Genomic DNA, 21,840 nt, shown 5'->3' with positions numbered 1-21,840 from the left:
ACGGTGCAGAGCATTATATATATGGCACAGCTATGGGGCAAAGGTGCAGAGCATTATATGTATGGCACAGCTATGGGGCAACGGTGCAGAGCATTGTATATATGGCACAGCTTTATGTGGAGTATCTATGGGGCAATGGTGCAGAGCATTGTATATATGGCACAGCTTTATGTGGAGCATCTATGGGGCCATAATGAACGGTATGGAGTATCTATTTTTAATTTTGAAATTCACCGGTACCTGCTGCATTTTCCACCCTAGGCTTATACTCGAGTCAATAAGTTTTCCCAGTTTTTTGTGGCAAAATTAGGGGGGTCGGCTTATACTCGGGTCGGCTTATACTCGAGTATATACGGTATTTATGTACCATTTTATTAGGTTCATTACTAAACATTGGCCTTGGTATTATCTATCTCCTATCTATCTATCTTTCTATCTATCTATCATCTATCTGTCTGTCTATATCTGTCTGTCTGTGTGTGTAAACATTATTATTCAATGGAGTATGTAAAATAAGAGGTTGGACAAAGAAGTGACATTACAATTCTTTTTTTTTGTTAAATAATAGATCTTTATTTAGATTACAAAAATGCAGACAAATCCGCATGAAAAAAACTTGAAAATCCACATAAAAAACGCATCAAAAACATCTGGATATTTACCTGTGTTTCCTGCCAAGCGATGCAGATTCTGTGCAGAAAATTCTGCAGACAAATCTGCAACGTGTGCACATACCCTAAGAGTTTTTGCAGAGCCAAAGGAAACAAAAGGTCGACTTTAGAGATGTTTTTGAGGTGCATATGACATGATTACATGAGCAAGCAAATGATTGTATAGAGCGACGCTGTGCCCGCTAGACGGGTTGTGCAAGGGAGTATGCATACTGAATACCTGACTGCCATTCCCGGGGCAGAGAATGGTGAATCCTCGTAGTGCTCAATGTGTGCTCTGGGAGGATTCAAAAGTCTGCAGTAACACAGAGTGACTGCAGACTTTTTATTTTAGACTGGACAACCTCTTTATGGTAGAACCATGAGGTTTGGGGTCACATGCTCAAACACAGAAATGGCAATATTGGTTTTACATGGGTTAGTAGATGGAGGAAACACAAGGAATTCACTTTTTGACAGATTTAGTTTTACACCATGTTCCACATTATTATGCAAATTGGATTTAAGTGTCATAAAGATTTTATTGTTTTGTTTTTCAAATAAACTCATGGATGGTATTGTGTCTCAGGGCTCAATGGATCACTGAAATCAATCTTAAACACGTGATAATTAGTTTTCCAGGTGATTCGAATTAAAGTAAAACTACTTAAAAATGATGTTCCACATTATTAAACAGGCCACAGGTTTCAAGCAATATGGGAAACAAAAAGGATCTCTCTGCTGCTGAAAAGCATTAAATAGTGCAATGCCTTGGACAAGGTAAGAAAACATTAGATATTTCATGAAAACTTAAGTGTGATCATCATACTATGATGAGATTTGTGACTGAAACAGAACACAGACAGAGTTCATGCAGATAAAGGCATAACGAGGAAGGTTTCTGCCAGATAAATTCATTGGATTAAGAGAGCAGCTGCCAAAATACCATTACAAAGCAGCAAACAGTTATTTGAAGCTGCTGGTGCCTCTGGAATCCCTCAAACCTCAAGGTGTAGGATCCTTCAAAGGCTTGCTGTGGTGCATAAACCTACTATTCGGCCACCCCTAAACAGTGTTCACCAGCAGAAACGGTTGCAGTGGGCCAGGACATACATGAAGACTAATTTCCAAACAGTCTTGTTTATTGATAAGTGTTGAGCAACCCTGGATAGTCCAGATGGATGGAGTAGTGGGTGGTTGGTGGATGGCCACCATGTCCCAAGGCTGCGACGTCAGCAAGGAGGAGGAGGAGTCATGTTTTGGGCCGGAATCATAGGGAAACAGCTGGGAGGGCCCTTTAAGGTTCCTGAAGGTGTGAAAATGACCTCTGCAAAGTATATAGAGTTTCTGACTGATAACTTTCTTCCATGGTATAAAAAACAGAAACGTGCCTTCAGTAGCAAAATCATCTTCATGCATGACAATGCACCATCTCATTCTGCAAAGAATACCTCTGAGTCATTGGCTACTATGGGCATAAAAGGAGATAAACTCATGGTGTGGCCACCATCTTCCCCTGACCTCAACCCTATAGAGAACCTTTGGAGTATCATCAAGCAAAAGATCTATGAGGGTGGGAGGCAGTTCACATCAAAACAGCAGCTCTGGGAGGCTATTCTGACTTCATGCTAAGAAATACAAGCAGAAACTCTCCAAAAACTCACAGGTTCAATGGATGCAAGAATTGTGAAGGTGATATCAAAGAAGGGGTCCTATGTTAACATGTAACTTGGCCGGTTAGGATGTTTTGGAGTTAAATAGCTTTTTTGTTCTGTGAATGTGACCTCCTAATGCTGCAAATTCCCCAAATGAGCATTTTCAGTTCTTTAAAACATATCAAATGTTTAGAAATTCTACTGTGCCTAATAATTTGTAACAGTGCATTTTGAGTTTTTATTCATTTTGGAGATTATACTCTTATCATTGGGAGGTTTATTCAATAAAATTCGATGTATAATCTAACGGGTGATGACTTTTATTAGACTGACTGTCATTTGCACCGACCATTTAGGAAAATCCGAGAAAGATATCATTTGCATAATAATTTGGAACATGGTGCAGATAGAGGGAGGACATAATGTTGGGGAAAGCAGACACAGCCACTGCTATTTTATAGCAATGCAGGGGTGAGGTCCAGAGATGATGGGTATAGTTGGGTGTCATCATATATAGATGGTATTGAAAACCTAATCTGCTGATAGTTTGTCCAAAAGTAGAAGGGACCTAGGACTGAAACTTGAGGATATTTTAAGGTGAGAGGAAGATGAGGGGATGAATAGTTTTCAAATGATACAGTGAAGGAGCAAAGAGATAAGAGAAAAACTAGGAGAGAACGATGTCCATGAAACCAATAGAGTGGGGCATAGAGAGGAGCTACTGGAGATCCATAGTGACAAATGCTGCAGAAAGATTAATGAGATTCAGATGAGATTAGTGACCATTAGATCTAGCTGTCAGTAGTTCGTTAGAGACTTTATTACGACCAATTTCTGTAGAATATAAAGGGCAGAAACCAGATTGTAAAGGGTAAAGAGGAAAGTTATCTGAAAAATAGCGGATTATACAAGAGCAGACCAAGCATTCCCGGAGTTTGGAGTTGAAGGGAAGGCTACAGACAGGTCTGTATTTAGCAGATGATAGAAATTGATCTCAGTTGACAGTTTGCACCTACAGATATTTACTTAGTGTGAACCTGTCATCTGATTCATGCTGCCCAAATAGCAGTCAGCATCAACCAGAGCCTGGCTGAACGATTGCAGATGACTATATTTTTCTCTAAATGCCCAGCCATTTTAGAGAAGATATACTTTGAAGATCCTGTCATAAACAGAGACAAGACCAGTCCGACTCTTCTTAGTGCTGCCAGAGCTGATTAGCAAGTCTTTCCCATTGCAAGAAACCTGTCAATCATCAGAAGCAAAGCTGGGTATATTTTCTCTGAACCACTGGAGCATTAAAAAAAATATTAAAAAATATACCTGTCTGCAATCATGCAGCCAAGCTCTGATTCACCAACCAATTTCAACTTTGAAAATTTGTTATGAATTTCCTTAAATAAAACCTTTTTCCTACAACAGACTTGTATTTGAGATGCTGTTAATCTTAACAATCATTATAGTTGTCAGAAAAAGTACATGTTTTCTGGCAGATTTCAATTAGAAATATTTACATGAATTTAGGTTGACGTTTCTCTGATTGGACAGAAATAAGTCTTATATCTAAACATACAAAGAAACCCCCTAATCTCAAGTGACAGCATGTAACAAATGAAAGCAATATACTACCTAAAGAGTTATAGCTTCCACAGAACTGAATAATAAGTCTGTTTTAGGCCATGTTCTCACTATAAGTCTTGGGTCAGTATTTTACCTCAGTATTTGTAAGCCAAAACCAGGAGTGGGTGATAAATACAGAAGTGGTGACGTGTTTCTACTATACTTTTCCTCTGACTGTGCCACTCCTGGTTGTGGCTTACAGATAGTGATATGAAATACTGACCAAATACTGAATGTGAGAACGTGGCCTTAGGCACACATACCCCATTAGGCCTGTCCCACACGTCCAGATAATTCCGGTACCGGAAAAATCGGTACCGGAGTTATCCGTGTCCATGTGTCCATGAGCTCACGTGGCACATCAGTGTGGCACACGTGCGGCAGCCGTGTGCCGCCCGTGTGCCGAGTGGGTACCACACGGACCGTGCAGGAGACAGCACTACAGTAAGCGCTGTCCCCTGCTTTGGGTGCTGAAGCCGCCATTCATTTCTTCTCTCCAGCAGCGTTCGCTGGAGAGAAGAAATGAAAAATCATTGTTTTTGTTTTTTTTTTGCTGTTGAAATAAAGATCTTTGTCACCACCCCCCTCCCACCCCCTGTGCGTCCGCCCGCTGGAAATAAAACAGCTTCCTCGATGTGTCCTCTCAGCGCCGCAGCTTCTCCTGTATGAGCGGTCACGTGGTGCCGCTCATTACAGTGATGTGTCTACGTGAGTCAGTGTCTCCGGTACGTGAGAAAACTGTCACCACATGTACCGGAGCCACTGACATGTGAAACCGGCCTTAAAGGAACACTGCTGTTAAAAATGATACACAGAGTTAGGCCGCCGTCACACTGGCGAGTTTTACGGACGTATGAGTGCAGAAAATACACCCGTAAAATACGCATAACACACGGCCCAATGATTCTCTATGGCCCAGCTCCTATCAGCCGTATTTTACCGATCCGTATTATATGGTCTTCTACGGCCGTACAAAATCGCAGCATGCTGCGTTTGCCACCGTAATGCGCAAAAAAATCGCCAATGAAAGTCTATGGGGGCGAGAAAAATACGGATTACACACGGACCAGCAGTGTGACTTGCGAGAAATACGCAGCGGTGTTCTATAGAAAAGCCGGTAATTCAATTGCCGGCTTTTCATTTCTCCTTCACAAATCCGACAGGATATGAGACATGGTTTACATACAGTAAACCATCTCATATCCCTTTTTTTTTGCATATTCCACACTACTAATGTTAGTAGTGTGTATGTGCAAAATTTGGGCGCTGTAGCTTGTAAAATAAAGGGTTAAATCGTGGAAAAAATTGGCGTGGGCTCCCACGCAATTTTCTCCGCCAGAGTGGTAAAGCCAGTGACTGAGGGCAGATATTAATAGCCTAGAGAGGGTCCACGGTTATTGGCCCCCCCTGGCTAAAAACATCTGCCTTACAACTTTCCTGATCTTCCTCACCCTGCTTTTTCTTCCTGGTATGTCCGCTGGCTGCTATAACTGTTTTTTTTTGTTTTGTTTGTTTTTTCTTTGGGTTGCTTTTTTTTTTTCTCCATTCCCCTGCATGTTTTCTCATTTTAATTCCTTGATGCCAATACACAGTTTGGCTTGATCTTTCCATTTTGATCTCTTTCCCCTTGCATTTTCCCTTCTGACTTCTAATTAATCCCCTCCTGTGTCTGTGACCAGTCTTCCTGCTGCCCCTCCCTCCGGATCACACCTGGCCTATTTCCTGAGCTCTTAGCCTGTTATAAATTCAGAGACACTGGTCTGTCTGGACCTTGGTCTGTCTCTATCAGGATGTCGCTAAAAGGATAACTGCAAATATTATAGCAGAAATATGCCAGAAATGAGCCAGAAGTGAACAGAAGGTAAGACTAACCACTGTTAATAACTGTACTAAATTTCATTCCATTTCCCCATACTTATTCTCATCATGCTGACATATGCTCTAACAGTTCTGGCTCCCTTGCTCCTCACTCTCCTTCGCTATCCTCAAACTCCAGCACCCCCTAACCAAGTAATAATCTCTCCTTCCCTCCTGCCTCCCCACCTGACCTCCTCCGCTGACCTGCTCCTCAACCTCAGATCTCTCCTAATAACACACAAAGTAAGCTGCCCACTCTCCTTCTCCCACCTGCTCTGTCTCTCCCTGCTTCTCCTCAGTGCTGGAGACATATCTCCCAATCCTGGACCCCCACAGCTCATTCCTCCCATTACTACCCCCTCCTATCGCTTCCAACCCAATATAAACACCCGAAATCTTGCCCACCTCAAATCCGTGCCCACGACGCCCACCCCTTTGCACCCTCTCTCTGGATCACTATGGAATGCCCGCTCCATCTGCAATAAACTCCATGTGATTCACGACCTCTTTACCTCTCGTAATCTTTTCTTTCTGGGCATCACTGAAACATGGCTGACACCCTCTGACACAGCCTCCCCTGCTGCACTATGTTACGGTGGCCTCCACTTCACCCACACTCCTCGCCCTGGCAACAAACATGGTGGAGGAGTGGGCCTTCTCCTTTCTTCCAACTGTACCTTTAACCCAATCCCACCTCTACCCTCCCTTATCCTCCCCTCTTTTGAAGTCCACTCTGTCCGCATCTACTCCCCCTACAACCTCCAAATGGCCATCATATACCGACCTCCGGGCCCGACCACTGCCTTTATTGACCAATTCTCCACCTGGCTCCTTCACTTTCTCTCTGCTGACATTCCTACCATCATCATGGGTGACTTCAATATCCCCATTGACACCCACCTGTCAGCAGCCTCCAAACTCCTGTCCCTTACTTCATCCTTTGGTCTTACTCAGTGGTCCTCCTCAGCCACCCACACAGACGGACACACATTAGACCTGGTCTTCACCCGTTTATGCTCCCTATCTAACTTCACCACCTCCCCTCTCCCTCTATCTGACCACCATCTACTCACTTTCTCATCCCTGTCCTCCTTACCTGTCACCCGTGTCCAGCACCATGCGCACCCACGCAGGAATCTCGCACACCTAGACACCCACACACTCTCTGACTCTATCCTACCACTGTCCTCTATATCCTCACTCCACGACACAGACACTGCCACTGCTTTCTACAATGCCACTCTTGCATCAGCTATTGACACAGTTGCCCCTGTCATACATAGCAGAGTGCGACGAACCAATAGACAACCCTGGCACAATAACATCACTAAAAAGCTTCGGCAAGTGTCCAGAATTGCAGAACGGCGTTGGAAGAAAACGCATTCACAAGATGATTTCACTGCACTCAAACAAGCAACACTGGCATTCAAATCAGCTCTCACCTCTGCTAAACAGGCCTACTTCACAACCCTCGTATCTTCCTTATCCCACAACCCCAAACAGTTGTTCAACACTTTTAACTCCCTCCTCCGCCCACCACTGCCCCCTCCGACTTCCCTAATCGTTGCCGAGGACTTTGCTGTTGTGAAATTGGATTCTGGGCTCCCCCTGTGGCCACTTGTGGAATTTAACTTGTGTGCATCATCCCCTCTGTTCACCTGCTCCTATCAGGATGTGGGAGTCGCTATATAACCTTGCTCCTCTGTCAGTTTCATGCCGGTCATCAATGTAATCAGTAGCCTTTCTGTGCATGTTCCTGCTACTAGACAACTCCCAGCTAAGTTGGACTTTTGTCCTTGTGTGTTTTTGCATTTTGTTCCTGTTCACAGCTGCTGTTTCGTTACTGTGTCTGGAAAGCTCTTGTGAGCGGAAATTGCCACTCTGGTGTTATGAGTTAATGCTAGAGTCTTAAAGTAATTTCTGGATGGTGTTTTGATAGGGTTTTCTGCTGACCATGAAAGTGCCCTTTCTGTCTTCATGCTATCTAGTAAGCGGACCTCGATTTTGCTAAACCTATTTTCATACTACGTTTGTCATTTCATCTTAAATCACCGCCAATATATGTGGGGGCCTCTGTCTGCCTTTTGGGAAAATTTCTCTAGAGGTGAGCCAGGACTGTCTTTTCCTCTGCTAGGATTAGGTAGTTCTCCGGCTGGCGCTGGGCATCTAGGGATAAAAAAACGTAGGCATGCTACCCGGCCACTTCTAGTTGTGCGGCAGGTTTAGTTCATGGTCAGTATAGTTTCCATCTTCCAAGAGCTAGTTCTCATATATGCTGGGCTATGTTCTCTCGCCATTGAGAATCATGACAGTTTGACCGGCCCAAAAAAGGGTTAAATTACTGGCTGAGAAAGGAGAGAAAGGAGAGAAAAAAGAAGTCTGCTACAATTTTTTTTTTTTTTTATTTCCCTCTAGTTCTGAGTGTGCTCTTAATTGAATCACTTGCTAGTCTGCCTATACTGCAGCCTTCCTCTCTTCCTCTCCTTCTAATCCTTGAATGGCTCTGTGTTCACCTGTTTCAAATGGATCTTCAGAGTGTAGCTACAGGTTTGAATAATCTCGCCACAAAGGTACAAAATTTGCAAGATTTTGTTGTTCATGCACCTATGTCTGAGCCTAGAATTCCTTTGCCTGAATTCTTCTCGGGGAATAGATCTCACTTTCAAAATTTTAAAAATAATTGCAAATTGTTTTTGTCCCTGAAGTCTCGCTCTGCCGGAGACCCTGCACAGCAGGTCAGGATTGTAATTTCCTTGCTCCGGGGCGACCCTCAGGACTGGGCTTTTGCATTGGCACCAGGGGATCCTGCGTTGCTCAATGTGGATGCGTTTTTTCTGGCCTTGGGGTTGCTTTATGAGGAACCTCATTTAGAGCTTCAGGCGGAAAAGGCCTTGATGTCCTTGTCTCAGGGGCAAGATGAAGCTGAAATATACTGCCAAAAATTCCGCAAATGGTCTGTGCTTACTCAGTGGAATGAGTGCGCCCTGGCGGCGATTTTCAGAGAAGGTCTCTCTGATGCCATTACGGATGTTATGGTGGGTGTTGTGAAATTGGATTCTGGGCTCCCCCGGTGGCCACTTGTGGAATTTAACTTGTGTGCATCATCCCCTCTGTTCACCTGCTCCTATCAGGATGTGGGAGTCGCTATATAACCTTGCTCCTCTGTCAGTTTCATGCCGGTCAACAATGTAATCAGTAGCCTTTCTGTGCATGTTCCTGCTACTAGACAACTCCCAGCTAAGTTGGACTTTTGTCCTTGTGTGTTTTTGCATTTTGTTCCTGTTCACAGCTGCTGTTTCGTTACTGTGTCTGGAAAGCTCTTGTGAGCGGAAATTGCCACTCTGGTGTTATGAGTTAATGCTAGAGTCTTAAAGTAATTTCTGGATGGTGTTTTGATAGGGTTTTCTGCTGACCATGAAAGTGCCCTTTCTGTCTTCATGCTATCTAGTAAGCGGACCTCGATTTTGCTAAACCTATTTTCATACTACGTTTGTCATTTCATCTTAAATCACCGTCAATATATGTGGGGGCCTCTGTCTGCCTTTTGGGAAAATTTCTCTAGAGGTGAGCCAGGACTGTCTTTTCCTCTGCTAGGATTAGGTAGTTCTCCGGCTGGCGCTGGGCATCTAGGGATAAAAAAACGTAGGCATGCTACCCGGCCACTTCTAGTTGTGCGGCAGGTTTAGTTCATGGTCAGTATAGTTTCCATCTTCCAAGAGCTAGTTCTCATATATGCTGGGCTATGTTCTCTCGCCATTGAGAATCATGACAGTTTGACCGGCCCAAAAAAGGGTTAAATTACTGGCTGAGAAAGGAGAGAAAAAAGAAGTCTGCTACAATTTTTTTTTTTTTTTTCCCTCTAGTTCTGAGTGTGCTCTTAATTGAATCACTTGCTAGTCTGCCTATACTGCAGCCTTCCTCTCTTCCTCTCCTTCTAATCCTTGAATGGCTCTGTGTTCACCTGTTTCAAATGGATCTTCAGAGTGTAGCTATAGGTTTGAATAATCTTGCCACAAAGGTACAAAATTTGCAAGATTTTGTTGTTCATGCACCTATGTCTGAGCCTAGAATTCCTTTGCCTGAATTCTTCTCGGGGAATAGATCTCACTTTCAAAATTTTAAAAATAATTGCAAATTGTTTTTGTCCCTGAAGTCTCGCTCTGCCGGAGACCCTGCACAGCAGGTCAGGATTGTAATTTCCTTGCTCCGGGGCGACCCTCAAGACTGGGCTTTTGCATTGGCACCAGGGGATCCTGCGTTGCTCAATGTGGATGCGTTTTTTCTGGCCTTGGGGTTGCTTTATGAGGAACCTCATTTAGAGCTTCAGGCGGAAAAGGCCTTGATGTCCTTGTCTCAGGGGCAAGATGAAGCTGAAATATACTGCCAAAAATTCCGCAAATGGTCTGTGCTTACTCAGTGGAATGAGTGCGCCCTGGCGGCGATTTTCAGAGAAGGTCTCTCTGATGCCATTAAGGATGTTATGGTGGGGTTCCCTGTGCCTGCGAGTCTGAATGAGTCCATGACGATGGCTATTCAGATCGATAGGCGTCTGCGGGAGCGCAAACCTGTGCACCATTTGGCAGTGTCTACTGAGAAAACGCCAGAAAATATGCAATGTGATAGAATTCTGTCCAGAAGCGAGCGGCAGAATTTTAGACGAAAAAATGGGTTGTGCTTCTATTGTGGTGATTCAACTCATGTTATATCAGCATGCTTTAAGCGTACTAAGAAGCCTGACAAGTCTGTTTCAATTAGCACTTTACAGTCTAAGTTTATTCTATCTGTGACCCTGATTTGTTCTTTGTCATCTATTACCGCGGACGCCTATGTCGACTCTGGCGCTGCTTTGAGTCTTATGGATTGGTCCTTTGCCAAACGCTGTGGGTATGATTTGGAGCCATTGGAGGCTCCGATACCTCTGAAAGGGATTGACTCCACCCCATTGGCTAGTAATAAACCACAATACTGGACACAAGTGACTATGCGTGTTAATCCGGATCACCAGGAGGTTATTCGCTTTCTGGTGCTGTATAATCTACATGATGTTTTGGTGCTGGGATTGCCATGGCTGCAATCTCATAACCCAGTCCTCGACTGGAGAGCTATGTCTGTGTTAAGCTGGGGATGTAGGGGAACTCATGGGGACGTGCCTTTGGTTTCCATTTCGTCATCTATTCCCTCTGAGATTCCTGAATTCTTGTCTGACTTTCGTGACGTTTTTGAAGAACCCAAGGTTGGTTCACTACCTCCGCACCGGGAGTGCGATTGTGCCATAGACTTGATCCCGGGTAGTAAATACCCTAAGGGTCGTTTATTTAATCTGTCTGTGCCTGAACACGCTGCTATGCGAGAATATATAAAAGAGTCCTTGGAAAAGGGACATATTCGTCCTTCGTCATCTCCCTTAGGAGCCGGTTTTTTCTTTGTGTCTAAGAAAGACGGCTCTTTGAGGCCGTGTATTGATTATCGACTTTTGAATAAAATCACGGTTAAATATCAATATCCGTTACCACTGCTTACTGATTTGTTTGCTCGTATAAAGGGGGCCAAGTGGTTCTCTAAGATTGATCTCCGTGGGGCATATAATTTGGTGCGAATCAAGCAGGGGGATGAGTGGAAAACCGCATTTAATACGCCCGAGGGCCATTTTGAGTATTTGGTGATGCCTTTTGGTCTTTCAAATGCCCCTTCAGTCTTCCAGTCCTTTATGCATGACATTTTCCGCGATTATTTGGATAAATTTATGATTGTGTATCTGGATGATATTCTGATTTTTTCGGATGACTGGGACTCTCATGTCCAGCAGGTCAGGAGGGTTTTTCAGGTTTTGCGGTCTAATTCCTTGTGTGTGAAGGGTTCTAAGTGTGTTTTTGGGGTTCAGAAGATTTCCTTCTTGGGATACATTTTTTCCCCCTCTTCCATCGAGATGGATCCTGTCAAGGTTCAGGCTATTGGTGATTGGACGCAACCCTCTTCTCTTAAGAGTCTTCAGAAATTTTTGGGCTTTGCTAACTTTTATCGTCGATTTATTGCTGGTTTTTCTGATGTTGTAAAACCATTGACTGATTTGACTAAGAAGGGTGCTGATGTTGCTGATTGGTCCCCTGATGCTGTGGAGGCCTTTCGGGAGCTCAAGCGCCGCTTTTCTTCCGCCCCAGTGTTGCGTCAGCCTGATGTTGCTCTTCCTTTTCAGGTTGAGGTCGACGCTTCTGAAATCGGAGCTGGGGCGGTGTTGTCGCAGAGAAGTTCCGACTGCTCCGTGATGAGACCTTGTGCTTTTTTTTCCCGTAAATTTTCACCCGCCGAGCGGAATTATGATATTGGGAATCGGGAGCTTTTGGCCATGAAGTGGGCTTTTGAGGAGTGGCGTCACTGGCTTGAGGGGGCCAGACATCAGGTGGTGGTATTGACTGACCACAAAAATTTAATTTACCTTGAGTCTGCCAGGCGCCTGAATCCTAGACAAGCGCGCTGGTCGTTGTTTTTCTCTCGGTTTAATTTTGTGGTGTCTTACCTACCGGGTTCTAAGAATGTTAAGGCGGATGCCCTTTCTAGGAGTTTTGAGCCTGACTCCCCTGGTAATTCTGAGCCCACAGGTATCCTTAAAGATGGAGTGATATTGTCTGCCGTTTCTCCAGACCTGCGGCGGGCCTTGCAGGAGTTTCAGGCGGATAGACCTGATCGTTGCCCACCTGGTAGACTGTTTGTTCCTGATGATTGGACCAGTAGAGTCATCTCTGAGGTTCATTCTTCTGCGTTGGCAGGTCATCCTGGAATCTTTGGTACCAGGGATTTGGTGGCAAGGTCCTTCTGGTGGCCTTCCCTGTCACGAGATGTGCGAGGCTTTGTGCAGTCTTGTGACGTTTGTGCTCGGGCCAAGCCTTGTTGTTCTCGGGCTAGTGGATTGTTGTTACCCTTGCCTATCCCGAAGAGGCCTTGGACGCACATCTCGATGGATTTTATTTCGGATCTGCCTGTTTCTCAGAAGATGTCTGTCATCTGGGTGGTGTGTGACCGTTTCTCTAAGATGGTCCATCTGGTTCCCTTGCCTAAGTTGCCTTCTTCTTCCGAGTTGGTTCCTCTGTTTTTTCAAAATGTTGTTCGTTTGCATGGTATTCCGGAGAATATCGTTTCTGACAGAGGGACCCAATTCGTGTCTAGATTTTGGCGGGCATTCTGTGCTAGGATGGGCATAGATTTGTCTTTTTCGTCTGCTTTCCATCCTCAGACTAATGGCCAGACCGAGCGGACTAATCAGACCTTGGAGACATATTTGAGGTGTTTTGTGTCTGCGGATCAGGATGATTGGGTTGCTTTTTTGCCTTTGGCGGAGTTCGCCCTCAATAATCGGGCCAGCTCTGCCACCTTGGTGTCCCCGTTTTTCTGTAATTCGGGGTTTCATCCTCGATTTTCCTCCGGTCAAGTGGAATCTTCGGATTGTCCTGGAGTGGATGCTGTGGTGGAGAGGTTGCATCAGATTTGGGGGCAGGTGGTGGACAATTTGAAGTTGTCCCAGGAGAAGACTCAGCTTTTTGCCAACCGCCGTCGTCGTGTTGGTCCTCGGCTTTGTGTTGGGGACTTGGTGTGGTTGTCTTCTCGTTTTGTCCCTATGAGGGTTTCTTCTCCTAAGTTTAAGCCTCGGTTCATCGGCCCGTACAAGATATTGGAGATTCTTAACCCTGTGTCCTTCCGTTTGGACCTCCCTGCATCCTTTTCGATTCATAATGTTTTTCATCGGTCATTGTTGCGCAGGTATGAGGTACCAGCTGTGCCTTCCGTTGAGCCTCCTGCTCCGGTGTTGGTTGAGGGTGAGTTGGAGTACGTTGTGGAAAAGATCTTGGACTCTCGTGTTTCCAGACGGAAACTCCAGTATCTGGTCAAATGGAAGGGATACGGTCAGGAGGATAATTCTTGGGTCACTGCCTCTGATGTTCATGCCTCCGATCTTGTCCGTGCCTTTCATAGGGCTCATCCTGATCGCCCTGGTGGTTCTGGTGAGGGTTCGGTGCCCCCTCCTTGAGGGGGGGGTACTGTTGTGAAATTGGATTCTGGGCTCCCCCGGTGGCCACTTGTGGAATTTAACTTGTGTGCATCATCCCCTCTGTTCACCTGCTCCTATCAGGATGTGGGAGTCGCTATATAACCTTGCTCCTCTGTCAGTTTCATGCCGGTCAACAATGTAATCAGTAGCCTTTCTGTGCATGTTCCTGCTACTAGACAACTCCCAGCTAAGTTGGACTTTTGTCCTTGTGTGTTTTTGCATTTTGTTCCTGTTCACAGCTGCTGTTTCGTTACTGTGTCTGGAAAGCTCTTGTGAGCGGAAATTGCCACTCTGGTGTTATGAGTTAATGCTAGAGTCTTAAAGTAATTTCTGGATGGTGTTTTGATAGGGTTTTCTGCTGACCATGAAAGTGCCCTTTCTGTCTTCATGCTATCTAGTAAGCGGACCTCGATTTTGCTAAACCTATTTTCATACTACGTTTGTCATTTCATCTTAAATCACCGTCAATATATGTGGGGGCCTCTGTCTGCCTTTTGGGAAAATTTCTCTAGAGGTGAGCCAGGACTGTCTTTTCCTCTGCTAGGATTAGGTAGTTCTCCGGCTGGCGCTGGGCATCTAGGGATAAAAAAACGTAGGCATGCTACCCGGCCACTTCTAGTTGTGCGGCAGGTTTAGTTCATGGTCAGTATAGTTTCCATCTTCCAAGAGCTAGTTCTCATATATGCTGGGCTATGTTCTCTCGCCATTGAGAATCATGACAGGTGGGGTTCCCTGTGCCTGCGAGTCTGAATGAGTCCATGACGATGGCTATTCAGATCGATAGGCGTCTGCGGGAGCGCAAACCTGTGCACCATTTGGCGGTGTCTACTGAGAAAACGCCAGAAAATATGCAATGTGATAGAATTCTGTCCAGAAGCGAGCGGCAGAATTTTAGACGAAAAAATGGGTTGTGCTTCTATTGTGGTGATTCAACTCATGTTATATCAGCATGCTTTAAGCGTACTAAGAAGCCTGACAAGTCTGTTTCAATTAGCACTTTACAGTCTAAGTTTATTCTATCTGTGACCCTGATTTGTTCTTTGTCATCTATTACCGCGGACGCCTATGTCGACTCTGGCGCTGCTTTGAGTCTTATGGATTGGTCCTTTGCCAAACGCTGTGGGTATGATTTGGAGCCATTGGAGGCTCCGATACCTCTGAAAGGGATTGACTCCACCCCATTGGCTAGTAATAAACCACAATACTGGACACAAGTGACTATGCGTGTTAATCCGGATCACCAGGAGGTTATTCGCTTTCTGGTGCTGTATAATCTACATGATGTTTTGGTGCTGGGATTGCCATGGCTGCAATCTCATAACCCAGTCCTCGACTGGAGAGCTATGTCTGTGTTAAGCTGGGGATGTAAAGGAACTCATGGGGACGTACCTTTGGTTTCCATTTCATCATCTATTCCCTCTGAGATTCCTGAATTCTTGTCTGACTTTCGTGACGTTTTTGAAGAACCCAAGGTTGGTTCACTACCTCCGCACCGGGAGTGCGATTGTGCCATAGACTTGATCCCGGGTAGTAAATACCCTAAGGGTCGTTTATTTAATCTGTCTGTGCCTGAACACGCTGCTATGCGAGAATATATAAAGGAGTCCTTGGAAAAGGGACATATTCGTCCTTCGTCATCTCCCTTAGGAGCCGGTTTTTTCTTTGTGTCTTTCATAGGGCTCATCCTGATCGCCCTGGTGGTTCTGGTGAGGGTTCGGTGCCCCCTCCTTGAGGGGGGGGTACTGTTGTGAAATTGGATTCTGGGCTCCCCCTGTGGCCACTTGTGGAATTTAACTTGTGTGCATCATCCCCTCTGTTCACCTGCTCCTATCAGGATGTGGGAGTCGCTATATAACCTTGCTCCTCTGTCAGTTTCATGCCGGTCATCAATGTAATCAGTAGCCTTTCTGTGCATGTTCCTGCTACTAGACAACTCCCAGCTAAGTTGGACTTTTGTCCTTGTGTGTTTTTGCATTTTGTTCCTGTTCACAGCTGCTGTTTCGTTACTGTGTCTGGAAAGCTCTTGTGAGCGGAAATTGCCACTCTGGTGTTATGAGTTAATGCTAGAGTCTTAAAGTAATTTCTGGATGGTGTTTTGATAGGGTTTTCTGCTGACCATGAAAGTGCCCTTTCTGTCTTCATGCTATCTAGTAAGCGGACCTCGATTTTGCTAAACCTATTTTCATACTACGTTTGTCATTTCATCTTAAATCACCGCCAATATATGTGGGGGCCTCTGTCTGCCTTTTGGGAAAATTTCTCTAGAGGTGAGCCAGGACTGTCTTTTCCTCTGCTAGGATTAGGTAGTTCTCCGGCTGGCGCTGGGCATCTAGGGATAAAAAAACGTAGGCATGCTACCCGGCCACTTCTAGTTGTGCGGCAGGTTTAGTTCATGGTCAGTATAGTTTCCATCTTCCAAGAGCTAGTTCTCATATATGCTGGGCTATGTTCTCTCGCCATTGAGAATCATGACACTTTGCCATGCACTTCAAAAATTAGATAGACCAAACAAGGCAAGTCTTTGTTGTCCAACCACCACAACCCCTTTGTATGAGAGACCAATGCCCAAACCCCATAACTTCACTCTCCAAAATCTCTGAAGGGGAGCTTGCTCATCTTCTCTCCAAATCGCACCTCACCACTTGTGCACTTGACCCCATCCCATCCCACCTCCTCCCCAACCTCACCACCACACTAATCCCATCCCTAACCCATCTCTTCAACCTTTCACTAACTTCTGGTACCTTCCCCTCTGCCTTCAAACATGCCACAATCACACCTATCCTCAAAAAGCCATCCCTTGACCCAAGCGCTATGTCCAGCTATCGCCCCATATCTTTGCTCCCATTTGCATCCAAACTCCTTGAGCAGCATGTCCATGCTGAACTTTCCTCTCACTTTGCATCTAACTCTCTCTTCGACAACCTACAATCTGGCTTCCGTCCCCACCATTCCACTGAGACTGCCCTGACCAAAATTACTAATGACTTACTTACAGCCAAAGCTAACAGACAATTCTCTATACTCCTCCTTCTAGACCTGTCCTCTGCCTTCGACACAGTTGACCACTGCCTCCTACTACAGATCCTCTCTTCCTTTGGGGTCAAAGACATTGCCCTATCTTGGATCTCCTCATACCTTGCCAACCGCACATTTAGCGTTTCCTTCTCCCATACTACCTCTTCATCTCGCCCCCTCTCTGTTGGTGTCCCTCAAGGCTCTGTCCTAGGACCCTTACTCTTCTCAATATATACACTCGGCCTGGGACAACTCATAAGGTCCTATGGCTTCCAGTACCATCTATATGCCGATGACACTCAGATCTACCTCTCTGGCCCAGATGTCACCTCTCTGATCTCCAGAATCCCAGAGTGTCTATCAGCCATATCCTCCTTCTTCTCCTCTCGCTTCCTCAAGCTCAATGTAGACAAATCTGAACTAATTATCTTTCCTCCATCTCGCATATCTTCCCTACCTGATCTATCTATCAAAATAAATGAAATCACACTTTCCCCTGTCCCCAATATCCGCTGCCTTGGAGTAACCCTTGACTCTGCCCTGTCCTTCAAACCGCACATCCAAGCTCTCGCCACCTCCTGTCGCCTCCAGCTCAAAAATATTTCCAGAATCCGTCCTTTCCTCAACCCACACTCTACCAAAATGCTTGTGCATGCCCTAGTCATCTCCCGCCTCGACTACTGCAACATACTCCTCTGTGGCCTACCTTCTAACACTCTCGCACCCCTCCAGTCCATCCTTAACTCTGCTGCCCGACTAATTAATCTCTCTCCTCGCTACACTCCTGCTTCCCCTCTTTGCAAATCCTTTCACTGGCTCCCAATTTCTCAGCGTATCCAGTTTAAATTACTAACACTGACCTACAAAACCATCCACAATCTTTCTCCTCCGTATATGTCCACACTAATCTCTCAATATCTTTCCTCACGTAATCTCCGTTTCTCCCAAGACCTCCTCCTCTCCTCCACGCTTATTCGCTCCTCACCCAATCGCATCCAAGACTTCTCCCGAATATCACCCATCCTCTGGAATTCAGTGCCCCAACACATCCGGTTATCCACTACTTTTGGATCCTTCAAAAGAAACCTGAAAACCCATCTCTTCAAAGAAGCTTACAGCCTGTAAAGACCACACGGCCACCTCAACACCATTGGAGCTACTGCAACCCTCGACCTACTGTCTCCTTCCCCATAATCCTGTAGAATGTAAGCCCGCCAGGGCAGGGTCCTCTTCCCTCTGTACCAGTTTGTCGTTGTTAGTTTTGTTTACTGTAAGTGATATTTGTATTTTGATGTAACCCCTTCTGATGTACAGCACCATGGAATTAATGGTGCTATATAAATAAATAATAATAATAATAATAATAATAATAATAATCTGCCCCCAGCCACCACAGAAAAGGCACATCTGGAAGATGCGCCTATTCTGGCACTTGGCCACTCTCTTCCCATTCCCGTGTAGCGGTGGGATATGGGGTAATGAAGGGTTAATGTCACCTTGCTATTGTAAGGTGACATTAAGCCAGATTAATAATGGAGAAGCATCAATTATGACACCTATCCATTATTAATCCAATAGTACGAAATGGTTAATAAAACACACACACATTATTACAAAGTATTTTAATGAAATAAAGACACAGGGTGTTGTAATATTTTTTTATACTGGTAATCCACCTGAAGACCCTCGTTCTGTAACAAAGGAAAAATAAAAAAACAACAATATCTCATACCTTCCGACGCTCAGGTCAAGTCCCACGAAGTAAATCCATCTGAAGAGGTTAAATCATTTTACAGCCAGGATCTGTGCTAAAGCAGTGCTTGTGGCTGTAAAACCCCGGGAATGAATGGATTGCAGGGGAATGACCTGTAGTTACCTTGAGTTGCGGTGAGGCGCCCTCTGCTGGATGTCCTCATATGAACTCGAGCGTGGGAACTTTTACCAGGCTCCAGTTCATGTAAACCGCTGCGGAATCCACACAAAGAATTGACATGCTGTGGAATGTAAACCGCTGCGTTTCCGCGCGTTTTTTTCCACACCATATGCACTGCGGATTTTTTTTTCCATAGGTTTACATAGTACTGTAAGCTCATGGAAAACTGCTGCAGATCCGCAGCGTCAAATCCACTGCGAATCCACAGCAAAATCCGCAGCGTGTGCACATAGCCTAAGGGTATGCTCACATTATTGCCAGTACTCTCATGTGAGAGAATTGGGATGATTATGCTAATGACACTTGGCTCAAACTCTGTCTGAGTCGAGTGTCATTTTAGTGTGATCTGTTTTTCTCAAATGAGAGAATCTTAACACAGGTGCGGAGAAGACAGAGAATTTAATTTCTCCATCTTCATCATTCTCTCTGTGCGCATACATTGGACTGCATTCGGGTGACATCTGAGTGCAGCCTGATGTTTCACAAGCACCCATAGATTTATATGGGTTTGCATGATCTGAATATCGGAGCCACACGTAGCATGTTGTGATTGTTTTCTCATACCGAATTGACATGAGAAAATAATCACAGATCTGCACTTCCCCATAGTAAGACATTGGGTCAAGTGCTATCCGATAAAACATCAGATACTCGGCCTTGTCATACAGCAGTGTGAGGGAGCCCTAATACCTAGTACAAGGCCACACAGGTGGGACATGACATAGGGATTTTAGGAGCACCACCAAGAGTCCCTGTGGCATTCACTAGTTCCATAGACCCTGCACTATCACAGTGTAGTTTTTTTTACATGTGCCAAAGTGTTTCTAGTTATACCTGTCCAAATATTGGAAGCCCGATGTTCCTGCTGGTTACTTGATGTTACACGAAATGATCAATGTTTAGTATTTCACATCTTCAGGCAGATAATAAGCTTTTCGGATCGACGTGGAGGCCATTTAAAGGGAACCTGTCACCCCAAAAATCGAAGGTGAGCTAAACCCACCAGCATCAGGGGCTTATCTACAGCATTCTGGAATGCTGTAGATAAGCCCCCAATGTATCCTGAAAGATGAGAAAAAGAGGTTAGATTATACTCACCCAGGGGTGTTCCCGCTGCTGTCTGGTCCGATGGGCGTCGCGGTCTGGTCCGGGGCCTCCTATCTTCATCAGATGACGTCTAGTGATGAGTGAATATACTCGTTACTAGAGATTTCTCGAGCATGCTCGGGGGTCCTCCGAGTATTTTTTAGTTCTCGGAGATTTAGTTTTTCTTGCCGCAGCAATGATTTACATTTGTTAGCCATAAGTACATGTGGGGGTTGCCTGGTTGCTAGGGAATCCCCACATGTACGTAAGCTGGCTAACAGATGTAAATCATTCAGCTGCGGCAAGAAAAACCAAATCTCCGAGCATTAAAAAATACTTGGAGAACCCCAGAGCGTGCTCGGGAAATCTCGAGTAACGAGTATATTCACTCATCACTAATGACGTCCTCTTCTGGTCTTCACGCTGCGGCTCCGGAGCAGGCGTACTTTGTCTGCCCTGTTGAGGGCAGAGCAAAGTACTGCAGTGCACAGGCGCCGGGCCTCTTTGACATTTCCTGGCGCCTGCGCACTGCAGTAACAGGGCAGACAAAGTACACCTGCGCTGGAGCCGCAGCATGAATACAAGAAGAGAACGTCATCGTAAGAAGATGGGAGGCCCCGGACCGGACCGCAACGCCCATCGGAGCGAACCGCAGCGGGACCGCCCCTGGGTGAGTATAATCTAACCTCTTTTTCTCATCTTTCAGGTTACATCGGGGGCTTATCTACACCATTACAGAATGCTGTAGATAAGCCCCTGATGCTGGTGGGCTTAGCTCACCTTCGATTTTGGGGGTGACAGGTTCCCTTTAAAGCTCATGATTAAATTGTTACTAGGCTGTGACACATAAATTCATATGAAAATGTTTATCTCATTGCTACCATTTTTTTTCTAACTCCATTTCATTATTACAAACTCTTGAGTATATTTTCTAGATCACCAAAATTAAGCAAAAATCAGCTGAAGAAATTAGTGCAATACTGGATGAAGCAGGATTCTACAAAAAATCTAAAAAAGGAGAAGAGGTCCCTAAGGAATTCCAGCACTACCCACTGAAAGCACCAAGGGACGAGCTATGAGCTCCACATGTACCGGAAAAGCGAGCTCCACCAACAACCAAGAAATCTGTAGAATTTTTTTTTCTTCCTATAATACAATACTAAATGAATTGCTCTTGTAGTAAAGACGGACTTTGTAGAATTTTACCTTTTTATAATAAACTATTATAGTCAGTGTTTTATGTGACTGTAAATTTACTAAATGATGACATAGTTATCCAGGTATCATGAGAGGTACAATATTCTAGGCACTAAATAAAAAAATAAACCAAAACTGACTCAAGGCACAATTCAACCATATAAATGACATCTCCAAACCTACAAACATTTATAAAAAAAACTCAGTTAGGCTATATGCCCACGTTGCAGACTCGTGTGTGGATTTTTCTGCACCGTTTTTGCAAAATCTGCAGGTAAAATGCACTGCGTTTTACCTGCGTATTTACCGCAGATTTCCTGCAGTTTTTGTGTGGATTTCACCTGCGCTTTTACACCTGCGGATTCCTATTGAGGAGCAGGTGTAAAACGCTGCGGAATCCGCATAAAGAATTGACATGCTGTGGAAAATACAAAGCAGCGTTTCCGCGTGGTATTTTACGCACCATGGGCACTACGGATTTGGTTTTCCATAGGTTTATATGGTACGGAAAACCTGATGGAAAACTGCTGCGAATCCACAGTGGCCAATCCGCTGCGGATCCGCAGGCAAATCCGCAACGTGTGCACATAGGCTTATAACTTTGTCCTACAGTGAACAACACTGGTGGTAACCAAATACTCAACTAATATAAAATATCCATATTACTGAATATACTATGCACAAAATATTCCTTTAATAACTAATAAAGTACTTTTCTTATTGTTGTGGCAGGAATTATAAATTATTCCGATTTGCTAACAAATATCTCATGTCTGTGGCCTC

The 21,840-nt window shown here is 44.9% G+C and overlaps 1 protein-coding gene across 1 annotated transcript in view; it reads left to right on the top strand.

The window, feature by feature from the left end:
* Positions 1–21,088, top strand: part of LOC143793854 (selenoprotein M-like) — a 57,693-nt gene extending 36,605 nt beyond the window's left edge. Inside the window, exon 4 of the mRNA XM_077280815.1 lies at positions 20,796–21,088. Within this exon, the coding sequence (XP_077136930.1) occupies positions 20,796–20,939 (144 nt within the window). The 3' untranslated portion in view covers positions 20,940–21,088. The remainder of the gene's footprint in view (positions 1–20,795) is intronic.
* Positions 21,089–21,840: the final 752 nt, after the last annotated feature.

Source organism: Ranitomeya variabilis, chromosome 1 (assembly GCF_051348905.1).
Source record: "Ranitomeya variabilis isolate aRanVar5 chromosome 1, aRanVar5.hap1, whole genome shotgun sequence".
NCBI classification, from domain to species: domain Eukaryota; kingdom Metazoa; phylum Chordata; class Amphibia; order Anura; family Dendrobatidae; genus Ranitomeya; species Ranitomeya variabilis.
This window is presented reverse-complemented; position numbering and strand designations above follow the sequence as displayed.